This window comes from Miscanthus floridulus, chromosome 1 (assembly GCF_019320115.1).
Source record: "Miscanthus floridulus cultivar M001 chromosome 1, ASM1932011v1, whole genome shotgun sequence".
Taxonomy (NCBI): domain Eukaryota; kingdom Viridiplantae; phylum Streptophyta; class Magnoliopsida; order Poales; family Poaceae; genus Miscanthus; species Miscanthus floridulus.
In genome coordinates, this window is record NC_089580.1 from 156,502,514 (window position 1) to 156,525,879 (window position 23,366).

A 23,366-nucleotide genomic window follows, 5' to 3' on the forward strand; every position below is an offset into this window, starting at 1 on the left:
AATTTAAAGTATTAAATATAGATTAATTATAAAACTAATTGCATAGATGAAGACTAATTTGCGAGACGAATCTATTAAACATAATTTGTCCATGATTTGACAATGTGGTGCTACAATAAGATGTGCTAATGATGGATTAATTAGGTTTAATAGATTCGTCTCGCAAATTAATCTCCATCTGTGTAATTAATTTTATAATTAGCTTATCTTTAGTCTTTCTAATTAGCATCTGAACATCCAATGTGACAGAGACTAAACTGGCTTATGAAAGGGGAGGAGAAGGTGGTAGTACGGAGCACCGTGTTGGGAACATGTTGAGTGCCAACCAATTATGGCCTTGTGCCTTTGGAGCTTGACGTAAGTCACTATTGTGGCCATATGGTTGGTCATGATGAAGTTAGTCATGTTTACAACCCCTTTAAAGTTTCTATGTTATTATTGTGTTTGCCACATAAAATTGTCTTTCAGCAAAGCACTCGAAAATTTGATTGCGAGGATTACTAGGGCAAAGAAATGGTTGAGGCGAGGTTACAATGTTATCCTGGTCTCGCCGCGTCTTTCATTAAGAATCGCAAGAAGAAGCAATGTGAGAATGCTAAGTGCATTGCTGAAAGAAGACAAAAGAGTAGGGCAGGATCTAGAGGACAAGAGAGCACAGTTACGGAGGAAGGTTGAGGCGCAACAATCCCCAATACAGACAATGAAGGATCTTGCTGGTGGCCTTCCTGGAAGCCCTAGGGGGGTGTTTGGGACCGCTCCAGCAATTTTGCTTCACAAACTTCACTGCAGAGTAGCTCCACAAAAAACTAGAGTTTGTAGAGCATCTCTTTAGGTGCTCTCATAACTCCATATTTTTTTCTCGAATAGAGTACGTAGAGCTGAAACCGTTTAACTAAAAAATATGGAGTCGGCTGAAAAATATTGAGGGAGCAGTCCAAACACACTCATATTTCAAGCTGCTGACAAGACGGAGGCAGAGTACTGTGAAGAAAAGGTTCAAAAGGTTATGATTGGCAACTTCGACGATAAATTCGATTCTCATGCAGCAGATCGGGTGGAGGCAGAGTGCCCTAGGGCAAAAGGCGGATGCAAAGCCCGTGTTTAGTTGGTGAAAAATTGAAAATTTGGCTACTGTAGCACTTTCAATCTTGGACTAATTAGGCTCAAAACGTTCGTCTCGCAATTTTCAACCAAATTGTACAATTAGTTTTTTTTCGTCTACATTTAATGCTCTCCATGCACGTATCGTAAGATTCGATATAATGGATACTATATCACTTTTTGAGAAAACTTTTCGCGAACTAAACAAGTTGCAAGCAAGCGGAGGACGTGGAGGATTGGGATGACGACGACGAATTGTTGTATGACGTGATGACTAAGGATGAGAGTTCTTAGGTTATTCGGCCTGCAGATTATGTATGAACTGTGGATTGCGTATGGACTTCGTATGGTGTTAGTATGTACGTAGTGGACACTTTGTATGTTACTTTATTTCATCATTGCAACTTCTATAGAAGCCTTTTGTGTTCCATTGAATGCACGTCTGCGACAGCATGGCACTTGGCTTTTCAGTCTGAATACCTAACCTTTGCAGATGTATTCAACACACGACTCTGATTAACCTCTTTGATTGCATTGAACAGTGCTGGCTGGCAGCTGTTCGTAACCCTTTTCTAGTCTCCGTCACTACAAGAAATCCTTTAATCCGTGATGGATTCACTGTGATGGATTCAGGAAACGTCACTAACAGGATTTGCAACCTAGGATATCCAGCCCATATCCAAAACCCGCTGGCATATACAGAGGCCTAACCTAACAACAGCTGCCCCTCCTCTCCGCCGGCCGCCGCTCCCAACCCTCTCCCATCTAGGCTGCCTCCCTTCTCTTCCCCGGGCACAGCCATCCCCTGGCACAACGACCATCCCAGCATGGAGGAGGCCGAGGGCGGCGCTCCACCCCGGCCCTCGGAGCGGCGGAGGCCTGCCGTTGTGCGCCTGCGCGCCCGCACACCCATGCCCGAGGTCGCTACACCGAAACCCTAGGCGAGAGCGTATGGAAGTGCAGCAGCAACACGCGCAGGTGGATCTGAGTGGGACGACCATGGGGATTCTGGTGACAGTGGTGGCTCTGATCTACTTTGGCCTTGGCTGGCCCCTGCGTCTCTCCTCTTGGCCATCAGCTCCCAGGTGAGCAGCACTTCGTTCTCTTGCAATCGATTTTTGGGTCAGATTTGAGCGGTGGTGCTTGGGGCCGGTTTGGATTTGTTGCAGGTGCACCATAGGAGGGGGAATCGAAAAGGCATGTTGGTGCTGGCTGTTAGGTGCGCTCATGGCAATGGCGTTGATATATTGCTGTTGTGCACAGGCACTTTCCTCCGTCTAATCTGTCTGGCACCTAAAAGATTGGGTAACAATTGTGTAGGGCTACTTAGGAGTTCCAAGTAGTAATTTGTTGATTTCTTTATGATTTAAAGAATAATGTCATCTATAGTCTATATGACCTTAAGTAGGGTCTGTTATTTAGTATTTATCCAACTTGCTCTTTTGTTTCCAGGAAAAGTTGAGGTTACATGAGACAGATTTCAGCATAGAAGTTTTATTTTATATGAAAATGGTACTAGGTTTGAAGTAATTTGGTTAGAGCCCGTGTGTTTTACATTAGAAAAGGTGGTTAGCATTTTTTCATGGCTCTTAACTGTAGGGACTTAGTGTATTGGAGTGATGAACTTAGGCTACTATTGTTTGAGTTAAGGCAGCAAGTAATTTATCTATGAAAAGCAATTGTTTGCTTCATGTCTGCAGCTTGTGTTTGCCTTTGCACTTTTATTTTTAACACATATGCTAAGGGAATATTTGATAAACAATCCTGCCAGATAAATATAAATGACTAACATAATATTATCAGTCTATGATTGGCATGTATATAAAAAGCATTGCTTGAGGATGCTTTCTTCTTTGTTACATAATTTATTGTGCCAATTTAGCTTAAGTAGAAGAGAAATTGGAATTGATTTGATCAGTTTGTCAATTTTCTCTAGCACTCAAGCTGCTGTCTTTGCTCTGTGCTTCTGACCGGTGTATGTTCTGGTGTTGGGCGTCTGGGCGTGCTCTCTCAAAGCTGCTGTTCGGTGCAAACCAGCACCTGTAGCTTTAGCTGCTCTTGATTTCTTGGTTGTTCTGGGTCTCTGTCGATAGCTCTGTAGTTTCTTCTCTAATGCGTGCCTGACTTTTGCTCTGAATTTGCTCTAGTGCAGCAAGTCAGCCTATCGTTAGTGAGCAACAATTTGTTCTGGCAGCTGGCAGCCTTGATTTTCATATCAACAACATAAGCTATTCTTTAACAACAATAGCTGTAGCTATCTACTTTCTCGACCTTGATCAGCTCTACAACTACAGAGTTTGGATCTGTTTATGTTACTTTTAGCAACTCGATTATCTTATTTGGAATGCAACAGTGAAGGTAATTGTCACTTGCAGGCACACTCGGTTGCATGCTGGTACCTTAGTAATAGTTTTACCATGTTCTTTTAGCTATCAGTTTAGTTAGTTTAAAACCTTTAACTTCGGCTTAGTTGTTTCTTTCCTTGGTTCAGTACAGTAGCAGTAGTGCAGTTCGGTTGTGGGTAAATTTCAGATTTATTGGCTAATTTGGATAAATTCTGTACAAGTACTTTCTCTCAGCGATGATTTATGTTAAGTTAAACTTGGTGGCAGCAGCAATAGAGGTCTTGAAGTTTTTTGTACAGGTATCTGCGATGGAATAGAATGCCAAATGAGTATTACGTGTCCTCTGATTATTAGAATTTTCATATTTATAACACCTGAAGTATAATTATTTCTTATTTATTCCAAATGTTTAATCTGGAAAATGGTTATACATTAGACAACCAAATTTTCTACATATGTGTAGTTGGCTTAGTGAAAAATAGCTTCTGATATGCAACAAGTATTAGTTGGCTTAGATGAAGGAGATTTGATTGACGATGAGAATTCTAAGGTCCTAATTCCTCCATGTTGTCAAGTCTTAACTTGTTTTTCTTCCCTTCCTAATTCAATCTAACTCTAATGCTATGTAAGAACACAACTACTTGTCATGTTGCTGCTCTAATGTAAGGATAAGTTTACAGAATATTGTGTTTTTAACATGCTGTGCTCTTGTGATGACAATATTAAGCATATTTTATCTTCCCAAGCCTTTAGAGCCTCACCAGATAATTGTAGCCTTGCTGTTTTCACATGTATCAGTTCCGAACATATTTGTAGATGTCCTCTTCATGAGGCTTTGTATGATGTAAACCAGGAGTGGTTCTCCCTTGTTGCAGCAGCTTGCTGCTAATCAATAAAGGTTCCTTTGTCATAAAAAAAATATTAAGCTTCTGCTGCTATTAACCACCATATTAAGCTATTTGTAACATGATGCTGCATATGCTATTGTAACAAGCTACTGCTGCTATTTTTTAGATTTGTCTTTGTATAATTTGGTACAAGCTACTGGTGCTATTGTAATAAGCTACTGCTGTTATTGTAATCGCAACTGTCTTTTTTTAGTTGGACATGTTCTTCCAGATTTTTAGTTGAACAGTAACTATTGGTGCTGCTAACTTGATGCATTTTGCTGCTGCTAACTTGTGTCAAGTCAATTTCGATCAAGTTAAGCGATACATGGTGGTATATATTTTGTTGCTGCTGCTCGCATTTTGTTGTTGCTGCTACATGCATCAAGCTGCTGGGCTTCTATGCATTCTGTGTTGTTGGCTTGTGCCATGGTAAACTATATGGCTTTATGCACTTCTGTATGTTAACTATTGTTGGATGAATACTTGTAATCTGATGTTGGTTGCAAATTTATGTGATATATTGTTGGATGGAAATATGAGTTATTTTATTTAATGTGTGGGCTGTGTATTATTTTATTTAATGTGTGGGCTGTGTATATTGTTGCAACAGTAATTATTTGAGCTGTGTGTGGGCTGTGTATATGGGCTGAATGTTCAAAAATGGGCTGTGTATATGGGCTATATGTGCTGTAGTAGTGGACTGAAAAGTGAGCTAAAAATTAGTGATGAATTTGGGTTGCAATATGCTGAAATGGGCTTGTGAAAATGGCTGAAAAATTGATGACAAAATGGCTGAAATTGGGCCAAACTTGGCCCATCTTTGATTCTGGCCTGTTAACAAATGAGCTGGTGTATCTTTGATGTGGCAATTGATTCGTGACGGTTATTTTTCGTCACAGGAAATGGGTTCGGGCTAGACTAACTAGGCCTCGGGCTCTATCGTGACGGTTTAAAACCGTCACCGTTTATGTTAATCCGTGATGGTTTTCGACAAACCGTCACGCATGTCAATCCATGATGCTCAATCCGTGATGATTTCTGAAACCATCACAGATGCTGTTTATTGACGGTTTTTCAGTGATCCGTGACGAAAATTTTTCATCATGGATTAACATGATTCTTATAGTGCATATATCATCTTCTAGGCGTGGTGCATAATTTAGGGCGCGTTTAGATGCAAAAGTTTTTTGGGTTTTAGCTACTGTAGCACTTTCGTTTGTATTTGACAATTAGTGTCTAATTATGACTAATTAGGTTCGAAAGTTTCGTCTCACGATTTCTCATCTAACTGTGCAATTAGTTTTTTTTCATCTATATTTAGTACTCCATGCATGTGCCGCAAGATTCGATGTGATGATTACTGCGTAAAATTTTTTGGGAACTAAATAGGTCCTTACTAGCAAGTTCACAAGAAAGTTACAAATTTTGAGTTTTTGAGTACTTCTTGAGGAGTTAAAATAAAATAGATTTGGTCTCTGACTATGTATTTTGTCACAAGCGAAGTTTATGGTGCTATACTAATTGACGGGCGAAGTTGAAAGCAGAACTAAAAAAAAAGAACAGAACATTCATAAACAGACCCTTATCCGACTTTCTAGCTTGAAAGTATTCACAGCTCAACTCGTCTAACTTTCCAATTTAAAGGGTAATGCTTGTATTAGAGCGTACGTCCCCTCCGAATGGCACCCCTGGCAGGCTGGGAGGCTCAGAAGGCACTCCTATCTATTTTTATCCACTCCCCTCCAGCGACTGCAGTTTTCTAAAAAAAAAAAACTCATCATAACTCCGCAAACTCGTGACCGCGCTCCGCTGCGCATGCCACTCATCTTCTTCGCCGTGCATCCCGGCTGCCTTCTCTCCACTGCGCCTCACTCTCCACCGCGCCTCTCTCCACCACGCCTCCACCAGAGCGAGCCACCACGACCTTCTCCATCGGACCTGCCTTCTCCACTGGAGCGGCGAGCTTCGCGTTCCTTTCGAGTTCTACACCAGTAAACTCTACAGCAAGGAGACGTAGCACTGAAAGCGCATGTTGCAGGCGTATTTTCCAAGGGTTTCAGATGTTTCAGAGGTATATTGCAAGTGTTTCATATGGATGTTTCAAAAATAGATCGGGATGCTGCACATATTGCAATGGTTGTACACGTATGTTGTAAGCGTCTGTTCTAAATGTTTCATCTTTTTTCAGACGTATGTCGCAAGTATGTTTATTTGCATGTTGCATATTTTCACACATATGTAGGAAGTGTTTTATATCCTGGATGTTGCATTTGCTTTGCAATGGATTTCTAAAGTGTTTTTATGCGTTTTTGTAAGTGTTTCAGACGCATGTTTCAAGTGTTTCGTCTGCCTTCAGACACACGTTGTAATTGTTTTATCTAGATGTTTCAAAAGTAGATCGGATGTTGTTGCTGGGAATCCATCTATTGCAGGCGCCTGCTACAACTGTTGGGTGCAGATGTCTGGACGGGGAAGCGGAGGGCGACGCGAGCAGTCCCCGCATGGGGTTAGACGACACGAGCCCATGTGGGCACACGAAACGGAGTGCAGGAACGGACGTTTAGACACGCGCGTGTGTCCGAACATCCGGACGCTGGCACCGCCTCCATTTAAACACAAAGTGGGGAGAAGTGAACAGAGAGTCTGAAAGGCCTGACTGACTGACCGATCCTCCGCTTCCATGCCTTTGTTGAGCGTTTCCCTTGCTCCTTGCACCCGCACGTCACCAAATTCCAATTCCAATTCTGATTCCGACATCGATTCCAATTCCAAATTGAGTTGGACTCAAGTTCCGACTCCGCACCTGTACCTAGGGCTGGATATCAAGCCAGCTCGGCTCGGTACAGCTTAAGTTGGCTCGTTAGAGTAACGAGCCAGCTCGGCTCGGCTCGTTAATATTATGAGCCAGAGGGACAGCTCGGTTCGACTTGTTACCGAGCTCGAGCTGGCTCGTTTAGCTCGCGAGCTATAAAAAAAATAGGACACACATGTTTATAATGTTTATGCTATATTAATTTCAGAAGGTGACGTCCACCATTATGCAACCATACATGATTAATACATATCAGGTTCATCAAAAGTATCAACCATGCAACATAGCTGATCCATCCATGATCATGCAGTTCCAGCATATTAACTAGTTACTTGCCATTACAAACTTAGAAAAGTCCACAGATTCAATGTCAGTATTATCATATTTTTTCTGTAAAACAATCCATAAAATCAACAGTTAAGTACCACAACAATTGTAAAATTAAAATTCATATGGAACAGCTGAAAATAAGGATTACATATCAATAGAATAGGTGTACACTTCTAGATCAGCATATCATCTTTTGGATTTATGGTCGTAGGCTAATAGGCCTTAGCTCATTTTAGCTCGTGAACAGCTCGCGAGCTGACTTATTAAAATAACGAGCTAAACTTCCAACTCAACTAATGAAAAAGTTAAAACCAACCGAGTCCAGCCGAGCTGAGCCGGCCACGAGTGTAGCGAATTGGCGAGCCACGATTATTTTGTCCAGACCTACCTGTACGGATACCCCATAGCCTACTGAATCCCCGCTCCTCCACGGCGTCCATGCCCTAGCTAATTGATGCTTGCTTCAGCCCAGGGTTTTCCGACGAATCCTCTCCTCTTCCAGCCTCAGCTGCCCGCCTCCCCTCCCCTCCCCTCCCCAATCGGGGAGTTGCGGCTGTGCTAGGTTATAGGCTAGGCTAGGCTTTCCTCAGCAGCACTTCCGCCCTTCGGCTCTTGGAAGATCGAATTGGCTCGCTGCTTCCATCGGCAATCCAATCGGGAGATGGCTACCACTCAGTTCGCCATGGTTGAGGTACTGGCCTCGCTCATCAAGGACAACCTGCACAGCAAGCACCTCATCCTCTCCACCGAGGAGGCCCTCATCTCAGCCCTCCAGCAGCTGCACTGCCGCGACGGCGCGGGCGGCGGCGACCGTGAAGAGGACGACGACGCGGCGGATACGATAGAGCTCCAGCCTGCCGGGGCCTACCACCGCCTTCTCTTGCATCGCCTTGCTGAAATTTATGGGTACTCCTGCTAGCTTATTTGGGGTGATGTTGTGTGTCTGTGCTTGTGTCTAACAGCTAATTTGCCTGCTTCTACCTAGGTTCGCTCATGAGTCGGTTGGTGAAAGCGAGGATCGACATTTTAGTCCTCCAGCGCCGCCCTGAAATAGCCATGTATGTTGCCAAGCTTGCTTCCAATAGAATCTCTCTCCATGTCATGTTTTCTTGACTTGTTGCCTGTCATCTTTATGCCTTTGCTGTTCTGTTATATAGACTATGTTCTAACATTAGAGCAGACCAGCATTTGATGCTTGGATGAATGCGGGAGAAATCAAATTACAGCCAATTCATCTACACACTCAGACACAACTTTGCAGTTGCATTTCGATATATGTAATCCCTTGTAGTATGATATTCTGTTTGGAGGTACTAATAGATATGGTCACTTCTTTTCTCTACATCTGAATCTAACCATGCCAGTTGCACCCTAATTAATTCTTGCTTTCTTCATGTTGGATTTACCTTTTGTTGCTGCTCTCACCTGCTCTTTTCTTTCTATACTATATTTATCTCAAAAGCTATGCTATATCTTATTGATTGAGTAAATACTTAGCTGTTGTATTTTCCCTTTAGGCTGAATTAGCTATATCGTTTGTTGCAGCCCATCTGTCCTTGTTAGTGATATGTTATGGAAGTTTGATTGCAGTGATGATTTGACGTCTGTTGTGCTAACCAGAAATGATACAGGTGAGTCATTTTTTCTGCCCATTTATAATAAAAAAAGAGGGGGTATTTTATCTGTAGTATCATGTGCATCTAGTATTTGGACATACTTAGGCCCCGTTTGGATCCTCCAGATTTTAAGAATCTGGATAGAAAAAAAATCTCATAATCCTGTATTCTCATTCAAACAGGCTAGATTTTATATGGATTTAGAATCTCGAAATCCAATAAAACTGTTGGGGTTCTTTTTATCCGGATTCTCAAAATCTTTGGGATCCAAACGGCACCTTAGTGTCATAATCTACCTATAAGGGGCTGTAGACGAGCAATTTATATCTTTGTAAGCAAGATTTGGCAATAGATGTAAAAAAAAACTGGTTGTAGAAATAAATCTACACCCATCTTCTTGCGGGCTTTACATGGGTGGTTAGCCAATACATACGTATTATCTGGTTCATTTGCAGCATATGTGCTTTTCGCTGTTTGTATGGACATATTCTGATACTTCATAGGACATACTTGTTTTGATGCCTAGCTATTGTCGCCCCCAAAAAACTCTGAATACATCATCACCTTGTAATGTTATTATAACCACTATTATGCATATCAGTGTAAGGTCTCATGTACTCACTCCTGTGTAACAAATTGTGATTCTCTATCAGATTTTCAGAAACCTCAGAAGGCAGATGTTGTCCAAGAAGCTGTTTCTGTAAAAAACTCGCATCTGAAAGACAATACAGGTATGCAGGATATGAACTCCGCCTTTCAGCCAAAAGTCTTGTGGTTACAAATATGAATTTGGTAAACATTATTTGCATGGATCTCAACATATAAATTTACATAGAAGCATGCGGGTTTGAAAAATGAAAAGTACAACCAGTAACCAGTACGTCCTTATCTTTCAGACCTGAAACCTCTGAAGCAGCCAGCAGTACTTCCAGCAGCATCATTGAAGGAGAGGGAAGCTGCTTATCGAGCTGCTCGTGAGCGAATCTTCTCTGGGGATGATGCCAAGGGAAATGATAGGTCACATATGAAATGTAGACAGGCTCCTGTTATTGCTCAACGGATGATTGCCCATGCACTCGGTCAAAAGGTTCAAAATACCACAGAGACAGTTGCCTCCACAGAAAGCAGAGGAAAACAGCTGTGGAATGGGAAAAATATTCCAACACATAGCAGGAACAACTTCTGCCCGGTTACACCAGATAATAGAGAAGCGGTTCGAAATGCGAGCCAAACTCAGCTGGTAGTAACTCGTATCAAACTCCATCAAACCAAAGGTGCCACACAACTAATACTAGAGCTGTTACTGCTGAAAGCTTGAAGAAAGAGCAGCTAAAAGAATGTTTGCACATGCACTGGGGCTGTCTGCAGCTCGAGGAAGTTATGGTGCACTGCCCAAACCGAAGTAAAGATCTGGAGTTGAGAATGCGGATAAGTGGAGAAGGTTGCCAGTTGCCAATGCAAGCTCCGACTGAGCTTCCTGTCATGTATGTCGTGGGATGAGCCTGCAATGGTTGGTGCTCTTTTGTGCCATCTACCTCTGTGAAACGGTTTTTGTGATGTGGTAGCAGATGAAAAGGATTATTGGTTGGATGTTAATTATTGGAACCAGAGAGCATATGTGGCCCTGGTTCGAAAGGCAAGCTCAGTTGGGGAAAGAGCTTGCTGGATACGCATGGCATGCCAAGCCAAGTGGAAGTGCTTCATCAGAGTAGAAGAAAAATGATCCTCGTTGCTCGTATTGTACTGTGGTTATATCGCTCTAGGTTGCTGCAATATGTTTACTCTAGGATGTTATCCAATGCTGTTATTTTTTTTCCTTTGACTATACCTATGTAAGGATGACTTGCTGGATTTGTGGTGTCGTCTTGATTTAATTTGCACCCTCAAGTTAAATGCTTGTATTTGATTTAATGTGCTGTCAAAATCTTACTTTTCAAAATAAAATAACTATATTACCATGCACATGTAAGCATGAGACTTTTAAGTGTTAATTAGAGCTCTAGCTTCACGAATTTTTTGAGCTGTCCGTCCCTAGCTACAGAAATTTAAGCTGTGAGCAGGTTGAAGGTATTTATTTGATCTTTTTTTTATTATTCTGGATTAAATGTAAAGGTTTAGTCCATTTCAATTTATCATACGAACTTGAAATTTTGCAAAGATCTTAGAGCTAAGGCACGGTAACCTACCTAGCACTCTAGCAGGCAGAAGCCAGAGGAGCATTTCCAGCAGTATACTAGGGGTGAAAACGATACGGATATTTTTCAACCGTATTCGAGACTGAATCCGTTTAGAGATGTTCAGATATGTTTGTATCCGAGTCCGAATATTCACATTCAATATCGTATCCGTATCTGAATACTCAAATCGCATATTTATAATGTCGATATTCAATCGTATCATATCCAACATGGTTGACACTATCCATATTCAAATCCGAATCCGAACAGAAATATAAAAACAAATATAATATTTCGTCCGTATCCGATCCGTTTTCATCCCTAATTATACCTAAAACAGGCCTCCTATTTATTTGTTTATTAGATAGCCCTTTTGTGTTTCTTGAGAGATGTGCCTTTAAGAGCATCTCCACAAGAGCCCCTCATTTGTTTGTTTTTGATAGCCCCTTTGTTTTCTAGGACCTAGTACTTTCTAGGGGGTTGTTCAGCTGCACCACTTCTGACTTGTTTCAGCTTATTCTCTCTCACAGAACACTATTGAATCATCCGAAACCATCCGAAATCAACTGCGTAATGTAACAGCCGAACACACCAAAATTAGATGAGTTGGTTTGTATTTTGTATTCTATATGTTCAATATTTTCAATAAGTTCTTACTCTTTCTGTTTTTTTGGAAAAATCACACACACGAGGCTACTTTAGCCGTGATTTGCTTTAGAGAACTCTTGGAGATGCTCTTAGAGTTTTTTTTTCTCTACTGGGGGCATGTTAAGCAGCCTGCTGCAAATACTCCATAAAAACGAGACCACCCTGCAGGGCTTTTAGTAGTACAAAAATGGTCCAGTTCATAATTATTTCCAAGTAAAAGATTTAAAACAGTCCAGTAAGAGATTCGAGCTTTCGACTCTCCAATATCCACTAAGACATCCACCGGTCAACTAAACGAGCAACAGGATAAAACATCCCAAGCTAGCAGACCTCGAGTTCATTGGCTCAACATCCAGAATTTTAGAATGTCCATGCAGAAACTCAAAATTTGCAATATTCATTTGCACCTCTTTACTCATTAATACTAGTACTAGTACAAAGGTAACTCACTAGTAACTTATCACAGCGAATGACAAAAAAAAGGGATAAAGATGTCGTTTACTGCAAGCCTGCGAAAGGCTTCACCATTTCAGTGGGATAACATGGTTTGTTATTATCTGGGATCCATTCATGTTAGCATATGACAAGGCATACCGGCAAAGTTAACATAGCAGAACATATTTCTCAGCCAGGGTTTATACATGCTATGGAATAGCTCTGTGCAATAGCAAAAATGACTATTTCGAATGTCTGATCAGCAAAAAGGGAGAACATCTACTTATAGCTGATGGATAGAGAGCAGGGCTAACAGCAATGAAGCCAATGTCTCAATCCAACTCCATTGCATTATCTTGTGTGCTACTTCTGCATGACCAAATTTTTATTGTATGATCATGAGAGACAGTCACAGTCTTCTGTCCATCTGCATTAGCCAAAGATACATTATCAATTATAAGTTTATAAACATGTTAAGCTATTTCACCAAAACATCACACAGAAAGAAAAAAAAAGGGTCACCAACATGTCAATGGTATCAGATATACTCCCTGTGTCCCGAAATATACTTTCTAGACAGATTAAGGACGCGGGCAAAAGACTTATGTACCCTCATCTCATTTCCTATCCTAGAGGGTATCTCCTGGATTTGGCAGTTATCGTTTGCATGCACTAATGATTAGCTTCCGCATTAGGAGGCAGTGTTCCCATGTTTTTGTAGAATGTTATTCTTTTTGGGACAAATTTTAAACCTTATAAAGTTATTTATTTTTGGGACGGAGGGAGTATTACCTAGTATACAAAGTAACACAATGAATTTTCTGAAGATTGAAAGTCCAGCAGAAGGGACAAAAGGATAAGCAAGGCATAATAAAGATGCAAGTGATTAGAAAGCACCACATCTGAAGATCCTAAATGTACACAATAAAGTTTACAAGATGGTACTCTCGCGACTCTACTTATCACACAACAAAAAATAATCCTAGCGAAGTAATATACAATAGCATACCCATTCAAATTGCCACTGCTAGTTAACAAACTAGAAACTAAGTGAACGATCAGAAATGACAATTTCAATTATTAATAACCCAAATTGATTTTCAGAACCAGATGCGGGGCAGAATTGATTACTCCTAAATAAGGTTTCTGAATTTATAATAATGTAATAATATACACAGGGACAAAGAAAACCATAAGTAATATCTCACCTCCACTAATATCCAAACTAGTAACCTTTGACTCATGGCCCACCAAACTTTTGATTGGTTTGTAATCCCGAGCTGACCACAGCTGAAAACATAGAATGCATGAGAGACCAATTGGCTAATGAGGGAATAATAAAGAAAACACATTAAATAAATTACATAAAACGTACCGCTGCTTTGGTGTCGTAGGAACAAGTCGCTAAATAATACCCTTCTTGGGGTTCAAATTTTACATGTGAAATAAGACTCTTATGAGCTGGTATAGAGTACAACATTTGCCTTTTCCTCAAATCCCATATTCGACAGAAATTGTCTTCACTTCCAGTTGCAACCAGATAACCATTAGGAGAGAAGCTGACTCCTAGGACCTGAAATAGAAAATGAAATTAAGTCATACAAATGTGGTGTTCACTAGACAATTACAGCTCCACAACAACATACATATAATCCCATACAAAATACTGTAAAGGTACTTTTAAAGTTCCATCGTTCCATGCTGCAAAAGAAAAAAAAAGAGAAAAGAAACTAAACAGAAGAAAAGAAAGAACTTACAGGTTTCACATGGCCCTTAAGGGCAAAGAACAATCTTCCTGATCTCAGATCCCATACTCGAGCATATGCATCAAGACCACAAGATGCTGCCAAAGAACCATCAGGGTGAAAGCTAACTCCATACACACTTCTGCTGTGCCCTTCTTGAAGTAGCAGCTCCTTTCCAGTATTGATGTCCCACAATCTCCAAGTCTTGTCAAAGCTAGCTGTACCAAGGTACTTTCCAGATGGATGAAAAGCAAGGCGAGCAAGACGATCAAGGTGGCCATCAAAAGACATCAAAAGTGACCCATCTGGTTTCCATAATTTTGCAGTTCTATCAGCTGAAGCTGTTGCTAAGCAGTCATCAACAGGAGAGAAGGCAACATCAGTTGCACGTTCTGTGTGACCTTTCAGGGTTGCAACCTTAGTTAATTGTGGCATGCTCCATACTTTGATTATTCCACTCCAGGAACTACACAATGCGGATAAGCAAATGGTTATTTCCTGAAAAGGAAGCAAGAGTACAAGAACATAATCTTCCATGTTAAAGCTCAAAACAAATGTAAAGATATGATAGCTATCATGACATTTAATAAGCAACTAGTTGCACATGACATTGGTAACATAGATAAGTTGTTTAACTTCAGTTAACAATCTTATTTATTGTGCACATGAACTGCTACTAATTTAACCTGGTGCAAGCGGTAGAGTCTTACCGCCTGTGACCGGAAGGTCCCGGGTTCGAGTCGCGGTCTCCTCGCATTGCACAGGCGAGGGTAAGGCTTGCCATTGACACCCTTCCCCAGACCCCGCACAGAGCGGGGGCTCTCTGCACTGGGTACACCCCTTTAAAGTGAATATCGCTGAAGATGGTCTTGTTGCTGTTATTTTAATAATCCTGAATAAAGCCAAAGTACAGATGTCTAACTTCAGCTTTATGTTCTACCAAGGTTCTTCAGGATAAGGGGTGATTATGTGCATTCGGTAGTGATACAAGTTCCAACCAACCCCAGATGAGAATATGGGATTGATAATATGTTGGACATTCTCTATCAACTAGAAGAGAAACAAATCTGATCCTGGCTTCCTAGCAGCCCAGTGATTTCAGACATCTAAAATACAGCTAACTTAGTTAATTCCCAAGTGACCAGATGGTGACATTTTCGAATGTCATATCTGAACTTACTAGTTGCAGTTCGCTTGTGGTGAAAAACTCATCGCAATTAAGCTCAAGCAGGACTGCACAAGTGCATGAACCCATGCAACAAAGTATAATAAATTGACTAAACATGGACTCCCAACAAAAAACTACAGCAGTTCAGATTATTTTCTATCATTGTCCACAGCGTAAAAGCTTTTTCTATATTGGATACCCCTTATTATGATATGCTTAGTCAAAATGATCAGACTTATTGCCATACCCAGAATTAACTACTGAAATCACATAATACAATTAATAGGTAACAGTTCTCTGCATCCTTGCCTCACAGCATTTGTTTGAGACATACAAGAACAAAGCAATGTAATTCCGTATGATTACGAGGAAGTACCTTGTGGCCAGCATTGATGCATCACGAGAGAAGGAACAGCCGGTGAGAGGGCGATCATCTCCAATCTCGCTGCACTCGAGGACAAACTCCCCAGCCTGCTTCACGACGAGTTCGGCCTCCGCCTCTGGGTCCTCATCGGGATCCTCGTGCCGGCGCTTGGCCCTCTCGATCCTGGCCTTGGCACGGGGCAGCGAGTACTGTGCAATGTCGACACGCGCCTTGAGAAGCTCCTGCGTGCCCTCGGTGAAGAAGGGATACTGGATCTGCTCCTCCTCCTCCTCGCCGGCGCGCGCGGCCTGGTCGTCCTCCTGCGCGCGGAGGAGACGGTCAACCTGGCCATCGGCCTCGAGCCGGACCATGAGGGCTCGGAGGCGGTCGCGGCGCTCCATCTCGCGCTCGCCGAAGAGCGTGATGGGCTCGCCGAGGCGGCGGAGGCGGGCCCGCACGGCGGAGTCGTTGGTGGGCACGGCCATGGCGTAGGCGCGGCGCCGCTGGAGGAGCTCCTGCACCGCGCGCTCGTGGCGCTCCCGCGCGGCACGGTGGTCGTCGGAGACCTCGTACTCGGCCTCGCCTCCGCCCCCGGCGGAGGAAGTGGAGGTGGAGGCCATGGAAGCAACGGCGGCGGCGGCGGGCGCGCGGAGCGGAGGGACGGGGATGGGGGCGATTGGCGGGTGGACGGGGACGGGGAGCGGAGCCATGGGAGGGGTGGGGGCTGGGGGCTGGGGCCTGGGGTTCTCCATGGGCGAGGGCTCCGGCGAGGAGGGGTTTAGGGTTAGGGTTTTGAAGTGGGAAGCCGAGGCGGTGGCGAGCGGGGCGGGGGGTTTGTTCTTGCGGTCACGACAGAGGACGATTGACGGGCGGACTGCACCCAGAAACCTCCTGAGTCTGAGAGAATTGGGCCTCGTTTAGATTGCGAAAAAATTTCAACCCGATGAATAGTAGCACTTTCGTCTTATTTGACAAATATTGTCCAATCGTGGACCAACTAGGCTCAAAAGATTCATCTCGTGATTTCGAACTAAACTGTGCAATTAGTTATTTTTTTTACCTACATTTAATACTCCATGCAAGCGGCTAAAAATTGATGTGATGGAGAGAGAGTGAAAAAACTTGGAATTTGGATGTAATCTAAACAAGGCCTTGGTGTGCCAAGGTCAAATTTCAAAAGGGTGCGAATTGGGCATCGGACTTGCTCCCTCGGCTGTATTCTTGTTTTCCGAGAAATAACTTTAACTAATTTTAATATTTTTAGTTAAAGGTTTTTTTTTGAGAAATAACTTTAACTAATTAATATCGTTTTATTTATAGTATTATATCGTATCAGTTCCTGCATTCAGAGATATTGTTAAAAGAGTGTTTGTTCTCTGTTTTTTTTTCAAGGTGAACAAAGAGTGTATGAAACTGTAGATTTTACCAGTTGAAAGGAGGGCTGAGGTGCAGCCGAAGATCACACAACAGCTTGCAACCTAACTAGAGCGTTCACACAAAGATGGCTAGCGAGGGCAAGTAAGTGACGTGGGGGCCTTGACTTATTGTTGGGGAAGGTGGATATAGGACATCGGCACAGACGATTGAACTTCAACAAATAACACACTAAACCACACAAACCTAACAAAACAAATCAAAAACGAAATTGCAAAGCACAAAAGGGCTACTTGATTGGACAACTCTAGGTAAAGTAAAAATAGTCCATTGGTCATCTCTTGTCCTGTAGTCTATTGATTATCTCTTGTCCTATTGGTTATCTCATGTCCTGTAGCACAAAAGGGTCCATGGTGGTTTCTGATTCGTTTCTGATTTTGGCTTTTTTGGGCTCTAGGTAAAGCAAAAATAAATCTAATCTAAAAAGAAAAGCAGAGATACACCTAATGGACAACTCGGTCTCTGATGCCACTTGATGTAGACACGGCCCGGTCTTTCGATATGTTCGGGAGAACTTGACATTCATGATCTAGCATTCGAACCAAGTTTGCTTCGGACCCCACAATCATTACACCACTACTCCATTGGTTATCAACCATGCACAACGCGATTGACCTCGCCTAGAATGCTTTCCTGCAAACGAATCGAGAACACAAGCAAAAATGTGAAAAGCACAATCTGAAATTGCAAATGTATATGAAGTTTATCAAACTGATATGGGGTTCAAGACTTGATTAGTCAACACAGTCGAATAAGATCAAGAATAGGGGCACTGGTTCATGCAATCGATCTTAGCGATACAAGTACTAAAAGCAATGTTTATTTCACGAGAAAAACAAAGAATACAACAAAACTCAAATCCTAACGAGTGCGACAATGGATAATTATAATATCTTGGCGTGCAAACCCCTAGACACGCGCCCTAATGGGCTCTAAGACGATACATGGCCCAACGGATCAAAAGACGTTGTCGTAGCACCCTGCCAGATTATGGGCGCTAACTTGTTTCTACAATCTCCGCTAACCCCGGAATAATTTTGATGTCAGACCAAAGCCATTAGTTAGCTTATGAAATTATTTTTCCATGTATACGTGGATCGTCGAAAACGGAGTCTATATATGTTCTGGGAGTCGATTTTATCTGAGACTACTCCTGGAATTCGAGATGGACTCCAACTTTAGTTGGATTGGGCCTCTGCCATGAGTTGGGTGACTTGGATATCCACGCTGGTTCTCTTCGTCTCCATGGTTTATATCCAAAAGAGTGTTGTCTTCGTCGAGTCCTTGCTACATAAGGAAGAAGAAAGATTAAGTTTCAAGGTTGACTGTGAACTTTTGGAGACCATAATCAGGGAGGTCTTTCCCAAGTTTAGATGGAGGTTTAGGAATAGAAGTGAAGATTGGTCTGGGTTCTTTCATGTTCATGTTGTGTCTGTTGTTTTGTGCCTAGATTTTTTTTAGATGTACTATGAGCCTAAGTGCTTAGTGTTGTATTGTCTGGCTTTGTATATATATCCTCTATGAGTTCTTTATCAAGGCCTAAATCTTGCAAGCCTCAATTTTGCCTGACCAAGTATCTAACTGAATTTTAGTGACTATTGGATTGTAGTCTATTATTGGTTTTCACTGCATCATCGTCATGTTGTTTTGGAAAATTTTAGTGACTATTGGATTGCAGCGTATTGATGTTGAACACTATCATCTTGAATGCCACATCTCAGTTAAAGTTGACAAATATATCGTTCTGGCTGCGTAGGTGACTTCATTCACCTCACCGGCTCACCCTCAAGTCAAGTAACTACCGGTCATCGCTTTGCTCCCAGGTTAGTTCATAGAACCTCTTCGCCTGTCTGAACGAAGGCTGATAATTGCTTCGCATGGGTTCCTCTACTGAACATAGCAATGCATGTTGGTTCTGTGCTTACTGAGCAGAAGGAGGACTGATCCAAAGTGTAGAACAAAACTGAAATGTTATTCAAACCCTCCTAATCATGTAGACGATCAAAGGAAGGTGGCGATTTTAGCAAGTTAGCACCAGTGTTCTTGTTCCATGCACAAATAGATCTGTCACAATTGGTCAATTGTGGGGCAATAAGGTGTTGTTTGATCGGAGGCCTAGGCGACTTGTTCGGAAAAAATATTACTTAAGAGTTGTCTAGAAAGTGAAGTTTTTTATCTGGTCAAGCAAAGTTTAGAGAATGGCCATTTGGCTAGAGGCCTGTGTCTCAAAAATGCTAACACAGGATATGTGTTATGTTAGTGTGTTTCTAATATGTAGGGTGTATGTATGCTTAACCTATACTTTTATGGTCTGATTCAAATAAATAGATGATCTAGATTAGTGTTATTTCACCAGATGTGTTTTAGAGACTAACAAGTAAGAGCATCTCCAAGAGTTTTCAAAAACCACTCCCAATCTTGAGTTTTTTTTTTGCAAGATTGAAAAAAATTGCTCTCCAACAACTCCCAATCTTTCCGTGCTTGGAAAAATCGTCCGATCACGTAGATATATCCGCGCGCCTATCCATCGGACAATCTAAAAGTGAAAGGGTGGGGGAAAGAATAAGCATTCGTGATGTAAATGTATAAGAGAGAAAGAATATATAAAAATGGTTAGGATAATTTAGAAATAATATATAATTCTTGATGTAAAATTGTCTTCTATGTTTGAGCAGTGAATTACGGTTGGAGATGATCTTATTTATTCCTCTCGATACTTTTTGGCGAGTTGGAAAACTTTATGGTTTTGGGAAGAAATTCTTGGGTACTTTTGGAGTTGCCCTAAGAGCGACAAAGTATTTGCAAGGAAATAATTAGGTATGTATATCATGATTATAACAGATACATTCACGGTCATCAAGCAACTAATCACCATGATGAAAAAGGCCATGCAATTAATTTAAGAGATATAGGAACAAACCACAAAAAAGAAACAAGAGAAAAGGTAGAGACAAAGAAGCTAACACCAGCTACATGTTCTTTTCTACCGGTCAATCAACTAATCAGAGCAATTAGATCAGATAACATTATAGATGGCTAAATGGGCGGCACGGACCAATTTTTTACAATTTGGTCTATTTTTTAAGAAAATTTACGTTTGACCTTCTGGGAGATGTAAACTCATCTTTAGACCCTGGGGGTCGGCGCCAGGACTCATGGCACCGAGGTAACACGTCTCGGCGCCACAGATCTTGGCTCCGAGGTGCTTGGCCGAGCACAGCAGGGAAGCCTAGGTGGCGTTGACGTGGCTGGTACCTCGGCGCTAGAATACATGGCGCCGAGGTCGGCGCCACAGATCTTGGCGCCGAGCTCAGCGCCACAAATCTTGGCACCGACCTCGGCGCCATGTATTCTGGCGCCGAGCATGGATTCAGCGTGTGGCCGCCGTAGCTCTCTCTCGTGCTCTCTTTCTCCCTCTCTCACGCTCTATCTCTCCTCTCCCTCTCACCGCCACCGCCAGCCAGGCCCGCCGTCGCCCGCGCCTCCTCCGCCGGCTGCCTCAGAGCGTCGGCCGCCTCCCTCGCTCCCCCATCCGCTCCCTCAGCCGCCCTCGTCGCCCCAAAGCTCCTTCCACGCGCACCGGCGGCGAGGGCAGCCCCTGCTTCTCCCCGGTGTCCCCGCTGGCCAGCGGGCCGCCGGCGTTCGAGTCAGGCGGCTCCCCCACCCAACCCCCCACCGGCTCCCTCGGCTCCCAGTGGCCCCACCGCCCCCAGTGACGCCACCGGCTCCCAGGTATTTTTTCTTTAGTTTTTTTAATTGAGTTAGGTTAGATAATGTAGTTATTTATTTTATATAGCTTTGTAGTTTGGTAAAGCTTTTTTAGTTATTTAGTGATTTAGTGATGTAATTTAGTTAGCTAATTTAGGTAGATATTTATTTACTAATTTAGATAGATAGTTAGATAGTTAGGTAATTTAGTTATATAGGTAGTACTTGTAGTAGATGTAGTTAGATAGATAGGTGGTTTAGATTAAATACTTATTTATTTAGGTAGAGAGTCAGAAACTTTTATATGTATGTAATTTAGTTATACCCATATTAGTTAAACCCGTAATAACTTTGGTGTTGTGCATACCAACTAGATGGACAACGTAGTCACCCTGTATCATGGAGGAAGTGTGGAGGAAGACGAGTTTGGAAATGTTAGTTTTATTGGAATGCAAAGGGTGCCAGTGATATTCGATGATCGGCTATTGTTTCTGAGTTGTTTGGGAGGGCTCGTGATGAGCTTAAATGCAATTCAAATGAAGATGCCATCTTAGTTGAGGGGGTACTTCACCATGGCAGGTCAGGGACAATTTTGAGGCGGTTGGTCCCAATTGCATCGGAGGCTCAATGGGACAAATATGTCAAAACTATCGTGAAGAATGAGTTTCAATGTTTGAATTTAGTTGTGCGGAAGTTGTCCAATGATCCCACCCCTTATGGGTATTCACCCCCTCATGGGTTGTCGCCGGCACCAGAGAATCCGGCCCCCTCTGAGCTTCTGTTATCCAACCGTGAGGTGGTGTGGAAGATGTGTTTGTGGTGCCCGATGCTCATTCTGCCCCGAATGAGGTTGGTGTATGTCCTGTTGTCCGTATAGAATGTGGGACTGATGATGTTGTTGGTGCCCCTCAGGAGATCCCTTTGACCCAGAATCATCCTAGTAAGTGATTTAGTAACACTTATGCTTTCCTTATTCTTTGTTCATTCTATTCCTTTGTCTCAATGCTATCCATATTTGTGCTTTAAATGCAGGAGACAATCCTAATAATTATGGTTGTGCTCCTGTTCCTCCATCAATCAACATGGACCTAGGGTTTATGGCCTCTAACAATGTAGATGTTGATATTGCGGATGATGAGGAGCCTTATGGCACAACAAGGGCCGTTGATTCTGATGATGACCGTCCAGTTGTAGCTTTGAGCGAATAAGAAATGGAGCTCATCAGACGCTTATGTCCTGATCGTGATCCATTGGTTCATGAATTCAGTGACCTTAGTCATTCTCAACATGTTTATGGAGAAGGAAGAGATGACGAGCTGCTAGAGGCTCCTAAGGCCGATGACAGCGTGAAAACTCAAAAGGACATGGTCTTCAAGGACTTGCCCACCTTAAGAAGGTGGCTACAGGAATATTCTGTGAGACATAAGAGACCATTCAAGGTGAGGCACTCCTATGTGGAGCGCCGTTACACGGTGGTGTGCGAGATGACAGATTGCAATTGGAGGGTCTGTGCTCGCAAACAGATAGCCACAGGGAAATTCAAGATCACCAAAATTGTAGGTCCACACACTTGTGCCTAAACAGATCTATAAACAGAAGCATAGATAGTTGACCTCTACCCTCATTATCAAAAAGTTATACACAACTTTGAAGGGTCAGCCCAACTTAAAGGTTAGGACAATTATGGAGATGACTAAGGAGATATTTAAGTATGACATAAAGTATGGGAAAGCATGGAGGGCAAAGCAATGGGCCTAGAAGATGATATATGGGGACCGAGAGGAGGGGTACGAGTAGTTGCCAGCAATGTTCAATGCAATGAAAGCAGCAAATCCAGGCATGCATTACGTGTATATCCCGAAGCTGAATGAATGGAAGGATGGGACGCAGATATTCTTTCGTGCATTCTGGTGCTTTCCCTAGTGCGTAGAGGCCTTTAGGCACTGTCATCCAGTGTTATCCATTGATGGTACTTTTCTGCTTAGCAAGTACATGTGGTAGAACCGCTCGAAATAACGCACTTACCGAGACGCTCGTCTTCCACCAGACACTAAACACCCCGAAAGCAAGCTACATCGGACGGGTTCCATCGAGCACACCCTAAGGAAGAGCCCGAATAATCCACATTTTTTTCCATAGGATCCAATAATGAGAACAGGTTTATATTGCTTAGTCCATTTCATACATCCAGGGTTCTTAAAAATATATTATTACAGTACCAAATACAGAGTGTAGAAATTTAACAGCGGAAGGAAACGAAACATCTATCGATAATATATAAGGATCCATCTGTGCCCACCAAAAGAATCCTTCACACAATGGCTACTCCTCAAGCAATACCTACAACAAGGGTAAATAAACCCTGAGTACACAATGTACTCACAAGCCTTATCCAACTAGTGAGAATAATTTCTCAAGTCCAAGGAATATGATAAGCTTTATGGTTTGCTAGGTTCCTTTTTGCAGAAAGCAATACTAATAGTGCATCCTTATGTATGTTTATCTTTAGCAGTCATGATTATTACTTTATCTAGCCATTCTAGGTAAGCACCTGTTCTACTTTCAAGCAGGAGTTGAGCAAACAATTCCATTT

The 23,366-nt window shown here is 42.4% G+C and overlaps 1 protein-coding gene and 1 pseudogene across 1 annotated transcript; one reads left to right on the plus strand and one right to left on the minus strand.

Annotated features, from left to right (window-relative positions):
• Positions 1 to 7,701: 7,701 nt before the first annotated feature.
• On the plus strand, positions 7,702 to 11,040 carry LOC136499165 (uncharacterized; annotated as a pseudogene).
• A 1,325-nt stretch (positions 11,041 to 12,365) lies between these two features.
• LOC136499172 (U4/U6 small nuclear ribonucleoprotein PRP4-like protein) lies at positions 12,366 to 16,386 on the minus strand. Its single transcript, XM_066494875.1, has 5 exons — positions 15,644 to 16,386; positions 14,112 to 14,565; positions 13,730 to 13,927; positions 13,563 to 13,644; positions 12,366 to 12,781 (listed from the first exon to the last, which is right to left on the minus strand). The coding sequence occupies exons 1-5, from the start codon at positions 16,381 to 16,383 to the stop codon at positions 12,687 to 12,689; spliced, it is 1,569 nt and encodes a 522-aa protein (XP_066350972.1). The 5' UTR covers positions 16,384 to 16,386; the 3' UTR covers positions 12,366 to 12,686.
• Between the last annotated feature and the right edge of the window lie 6,980 nt (positions 16,387 to 23,366).